This window comes from Branchiostoma belcheri, unplaced genomic scaffold (assembly GCF_001625305.1).
Source record: "Branchiostoma belcheri isolate BF01 breed outbred unplaced genomic scaffold, Haploidv18h27 scaffold45, whole genome shotgun sequence".
Lineage (NCBI taxonomy): Eukaryota > Metazoa > Chordata > Leptocardii > Amphioxiformes > Branchiostomatidae > Branchiostoma > Branchiostoma belcheri.
Genome location: NW_017804076.1, coordinates 678,507 through 684,705, shown reverse-complemented (window position 1 = coordinate 684,705; position 6,199 = coordinate 678,507). Strand labels below are relative to the sequence as shown.

General features: G+C 40.6%; 1 protein-coding gene across 2 annotated transcripts in view; it reads left to right on the top strand.

Moving 5' to 3' along the window:
* LOC109478714 (transmembrane protein 198-like) overlaps positions 1-6,199 on the top strand; it is a 37,945-nt gene that overhangs the window by 28,097 nt on the left and 3,649 nt on the right. For both annotated transcript variants that reach the window (XM_019780424.1, XM_019780425.1), the window contains exon 3: positions 4,001-4,237. In XM_019780424.1, coding sequence (XP_019635983.1) covers positions 4,057-4,237 — 181 coding nt within the window. In that variant the 5' untranslated portion in view covers positions 4,001-4,056. The remainder of the gene's footprint in view (positions 1-4,000; positions 4,238-6,199) is intronic.

Genomic DNA, 6,199 nt, shown 5'->3' with positions numbered 1-6,199 from the left:
GTGTGTTCCATTCACGCACATAATGGGAATTACGTCACAATGGGCCGTTCCTTTGGAACGGGCTTTAGCGCATTAAACCATGCTAAATAAACAGATTTTGCCATGTAAAGGAATGCTAGAGGGCTGTTCTTGCGATGGAGTAGGTTTTCCTTCTAGTTCTGACTGAAATAAACGGTATAAACCACCCAGAATGTAGTTTAGCTGATGACGTCACAATGCCCTCCTCTAGCCGAACTTTTTAAGTGAGATCGCTATGGTTTTAAGTTCTGTACGTTGACAGGAAGCAGTTGATATTGAAATTTTTGGTCATACCCGGTAGAGAACAAGCCAAGGGATCTTACCCAAGTGTTTCCGCTGCGGAGATTCATTTTGTTTTGCAGGAAAACGAAGCTTAATGTTGGACATTTGGTTAGATTGTAGGCCTGTGGCGTCCTTCTAGCAGCTAGGACGGTATAAATGGCCATCTGCTGAGAGAAGCCTGTACAGTTTGGTGTCGGTCTCGATGAGATATAAAAGCAGGAGGATGTATCTTCCGATTATTGCAACTTATTTGTCTGAAAGTTGAAATCTCGTGATAGGCCGAACTTGAAACTAGATTTGACAGGAAAGTAGGGGAATGACGTCATCATGGCCTTTTTTTAATTAAAAACGTCTCCTCCTTAATGCTGGAGCGCCTGGCACACGTACATACGCAGTTTCCAGGTGCCCCAGGGGTAGGGCAATGCAAATAATGAAATCGCGGTAGATATGACGTCATCGATCTTTAGTAGACACACTTCGAAGTCGGTTTGACCGTGTTCAAGGGGGGGGGGCGTGGGGAGGGGGGCAAATCAGCGCATTATATGACATTCTATAATCATATTAAAACTTGCGAAATCCAAAATTTTTTCGCCATGATTGGGTAAAGGATATACTTTACTGGATGAAATGCAATTTGTTGGCTGCCATAGCTAATATTTTTTTAAGGACGGACCTGTTTAAGGGGGCACACCCCAGTTTATTTGGGGCCTCTTTTCGAAGCTGCACACCCTCAAATCTAGCGACCGTCTCTGGCGTGGAATAATTCGGAAGGAGAATAACTGTATATGGGACGAAAGGGTATCTCTTCAGCTACAAGACAAGCTGAGTTTGGTTTCTTCAACCTTTTTAAGTTTGGTAAAATCAACGGAAAAAACATTATTTTCACTCCAAAATTAATGCCCAAAATTGCGAATTTTCGCGTAGGATAATCCCACAAAAAAAAATTTTCCGGCAGAAATGACTGATGCTGGCAGAAAGACCCAAGCCTTGACTATACCCGAGTAAATTATAAAGAAAATTCTAGTACTGTAATTTTCTAAACAGTCCACGGCGCGAGGGGTTGCAAATCCACCCCTACGAAGCCACAGAGCGAAAACTAGGTCAAACGGGCGGATTACACTTGGCGCGCAAGGATACCCGGAAGAAAGGTTCGGAGCCAAAAGAAATTTTCACCCCAAAATCACCATTTCTTACACTCTTCAGCCATGTTAATGTTTAATGATACTTCGTGGCAGTTTATAAGAAATGTCACCTCAAACTTGGACCCTCAAAACCCTTTCGTCACTTTTTTACAACGGACTATCACGGACCCCGGTTGCGGAAGAACTGGGGTGTGCACCGTTGAGCCTGTCTATACTACTGAAAGATGCCTCTTATCTGTAAGAGGAAATGTCCTCAGGGTACACAAAATGTACCATATCATGTTTGAATACTTAGTCTTTCTACATGAATGCTTTGATCCTTGGTATTTTAGCAGCTGAATGTTGACATTGCTTCATTGTGATACCTTAACATAGAAATGTCTTCCCAAGACTATTTATGATGCTTCTTGCATTATTTATTAGAGAAAATATCCTTGAGGTCTACTGACTTTTAAATACACTGTTGACCTGAGAGACCGATTTTAAGTAAGAAGCCTTGGAGACCCAGAAGATAGATCACTTGGCAACTGAAAGATGACTTAGCTTGAGAGTGATGTGACCACATAGAAATGTCACCTGTCTGGTGCCCCCCTCCCACTGGAGGTCTAGTGCCTGAGGAAACACATGGTTGCTCTCAACACTTCTCACACAGGAAATTACAAGTGATGCTGCATCTTTGTGTTGTCTTCAGGGATTGGTCAGAATGGTTGTGGAGGTGTAAAAATGTGGTGCTGAGCAATTTTTGTATTTTGCTTTTTTTAGACGTTGCATAGCATTCATTGTAGATCATATTGTCTCAATTTCATGTTGTTGACAAGTTTGCAATGTCCTTTGAACTGCTTTCTACATGTATATGATTTTGCTAAAAGTTATATATAGCTTTTTATCGCTGTAACTTAAGTGTAAGTCTCTCAGCTTTCTAGTTTTTTTTAATGATTTATATAAAATCAAAATTGTTTGGCCCTCCTACACCTGACCTGTGTGTTTTGTATGCAAACTGACACTGAGACACTTCTTGTCAAAACCTGTAATCCCTGAAAATGGCTACGGTGTCTGTCCCTGGTGCTGAGAGGATATCCCTGTTGACCATTCCTGTAATGGAAACCTTCCCATAACTCACACTAAGTGCCACTGGAACTACAACTCCTCCACAGGACTGTAATACTGCCTATATTTCTTACTTACCAGGATTCAAAATCAACTTTGGAAGCCATAATACCGCTATAAGATGGCGCCAGGCTTCTTTGCTGCTCTCACTTGAGGCTTTACTCGTGCGTAAATGTGGCATGGCATTTAAGTAGCTGAACTAGTTGAAAATATCCCTCAAGCATCATGAAAGTACCAACTCCAGCTGAGGAAACTTGGATCCAACAGAGACAGATGACACTTAGCCATGCGAGCACCTGAATACAAAATGGAGGAATGGAAGCATACAGATTGCTGGTCCGGACAGCATTACGATTTATCATTTTATGGATCCAAGGCCGCTGACTGATTTGGCCCGGGTCATATCTCTTCAGCAGAATTTAATCTGATGTATTGACCAGTGTGAATACTGGAGACACAGCAATGAGCAAGATTTATACTACCAGCAAATTTGTTCCTTTCAGTGTTCAAGTGATATCGTGCCTCCTTTTTTTGTATGCTACAGATGTTTCTGCCTTGTATGGTATTCTCTAACTAGGTTGTGGTGAGTCATACATAGTATAGGTTGATTTTTGTTCTATCTAGAACCGCATGTTCAAAATCACTTGTCCCATTGTCTTACCAGGAAATCAACCTGTTTTTCTCTTTATCGGGCACTCATTGTGAAGTGTAGTACCATATCAACTTGTAATATATTTGTGTTTGATTGTAAAGTATGCTAAGCATTACAACCGACCATGATCCCGAAATATAAGACCTAGCAAATACTATTTTCTACACCAGTGCTTGCTTTGTAGCGCTGCATAGCTCAACGCCTTGGGTTGAATGTAGCGTTCAGTTCAGCCGTTTGTCACCAGCTCCCAATATCGGCAAGCTTACAGTTGACCATGACAAATGCTTGCAGGATATCACAATAATGGTTGTGGAAATGAAAGGACTGGAGCTTTGAAGCAGAAAACATGATTTAACGTTCTCCTTTCATGGTAGCTTCTTGTGGTTGGTTACTTAGTGGCTTATTTATGTCAGGGTGCAGCTCGGGATAAGAAAATTGTTCAGTTGAGTTGTGGTGCAGTCAGAAAGGTCCTGTGATGGTGTAAATCAGTAGAGAACACGGATTTGAAAACACATCAATACTGTGCCGACAGAAATTAGTTTAGAGAGGGAGGCGTATGATTGGACGACTTCCTACGTAATGTATTCTTCCTAACTGGTATGGTTGCCTGACTTGCCTTGTGACATGGAAAATTGTTAAATGGTTAAATTGTTAAATGAAGCCCTGCATCATATATATATATGTACATTGCCTTATATTCAGTAGTACTTATACCTTGTATTGTTACTGTTACTTCGAGGCTGATGTACTTTTTTGTAATAATTGTAAATTCTGAATACCCAATTTTTCTCATTCACAGATTGCTTGTGATGCTGTAGTTTTAGACTCAAGTGACCTTCGACCCAAGTGGTAACCATGGCGACGTCACCAGAGAACGTCCTGACGACGATGATGCGAACGGGTTCGACCGTTTCGCCGACGGACACGTTCAGCGGGAACATCACCCGATGTGATACGCTGACGTACGACTACGACATCGCTACCTCTGTTATATGTGGGATGTGCTTCCTCTTCGGCATTGTGTACTGCTTCTTTGGTGAGCATTATGTGATAATCATTTTATACTCAACACTGTTTATTAAGTTAGTGAGAGACATCTGTATAATGCATTGACTTAAACCTGTTTTCTGACCCCCTGAAAAAAAAAAAGAAATCTTGAGGCACAAAATGTCTGAGTAGGGCTGTCAATACTATTTAGCCATGGTTGCACATAACATAAAAGTTAGGCTATCTTTAGTGCTACATGTATTTCCAAAATCATCTAAACCATATGTGGTGGAATGAAATATTACTGTTTAGAGTTTACTTCACAAATTTTGAATATTTACAAACTCACTCCAGAACTGTTTTTTCCAAAACTGTTAGGAAAGCCTTTGTATGCATGTTGAATATCTTTTACCAAGACCTCAGTGTCAGTAACAAAATGAATTGGAATCAAAGCTGACAGACCTTGCAGGTTGGACAACTGATAAACAGTTAATCTGTGAGATGGGAGGGCGGAAGGTTACCTGGTGCCGATGTGTGATAAGGCAATCCTGTTAGCTCCAACGGACAGTCTTGACATGCTGGTGTCATCGCTTTTATACAGATGAGCATTCACACTGGCATGCATGTAATAACATACATGTAACACAGTATGTGACAGAGTAAGTCTGAAATATGGTGAAGTGCTGTAAGTGGTAAATGCTAAATTTGTGGATTTTGAAGAGGCAGGAAACACACTGGCAGGGCTATATATTTTGAGAAAATACCCTTTGTGACTTTGTGAACCAGCCCCCTGTTTTTATTATAATAAAAATGCTAGGTGTACTGGCATTTCAACCCATATAGGTGCAATAGCCTAAAATTAGGGAGCGAGTGTGGGACCCCTGGCATGCAAATACATGTAGGATGGCACCCAGGTTATACATACAATTCACTGAGAAGTGTTCTGGCAGCCTCATCTATTCCTAAATTCAATCTCTTCCTTCACAACCCAAGGCCAATTCAATGGAATTTATTCATAACTTTCGGAGTTACATGTATCTTGCTCACGAACCAACCAAGCCAGGCAAATGCTGATTAAAGCAGAACCTGGCTAAGGTAAAAAGGAATCCGGTTGGATTTCAGCCAGCTTTTCTTTCTTTCTCTGATTGATCAGACACCATACTCCTAGGCCTGGCATGATTTCATGTCTGTAAAGTCATGGACACAATGGAGCTTGATGAGCTCAGATTGAGTGAGTAGGTGCTATGGTGTGTGTACAGTGTGTGCCAAGGGTATACTTCAGTATGATAGATGAAACAGGTCTGACCTATGTTATTAAATCCCCTCTATGTACACAATCTAGAAGACATACTCTGCCAAGAAATTGAAATAACACAAGAAATTTTAAAGCACAAGAAATTGTAATAACACACAAAATTTTTTTGGTACAGTCCACATTAAACCGTTGAAAGCCAGAACTTGTAGGTGATACTGGAGGTCATGAACATACAAATGTACGAGTATATCTGTTCTGTTTTACTATGTTTTCATACCTGGAAACAAGGAAATACAAGCTTCCTTAGTTTTCTCATTTAATATTCATAACTTGACGGAACTGTCCATCAAGGTCACAGTGGGAGTGACCTGGGTGACCTGGCTATGGGTCACCTGACTTGACCTTCTGTAAAGGTCAGGGGACACAGTACCTCTTCAGATTATCAAATGACAGCAAAAATTGATTGCCTTACTATGTATTGGAAAAGCTATTTGTAAAGTTGAATTACCAGGATATGATTTTGAGCAGTCAAGAACTGTTGTATTCTGTGAATCAAAGAAAATACCATGGAAACTAGATTATGTAATTATGTAGAATACCAAAATTAATAGTTTAAACATTGAAGAATAAAAGGTTTGGAGTGGAAGGAGAAGAAAAGGGACACCTTTCCATCACAAGGCAAAAGCCCTCATCGTGTTAGAAAGAAGATTGGTGGATCAAAGGATTACACTGTAATCCTACTACATCAGCCATATA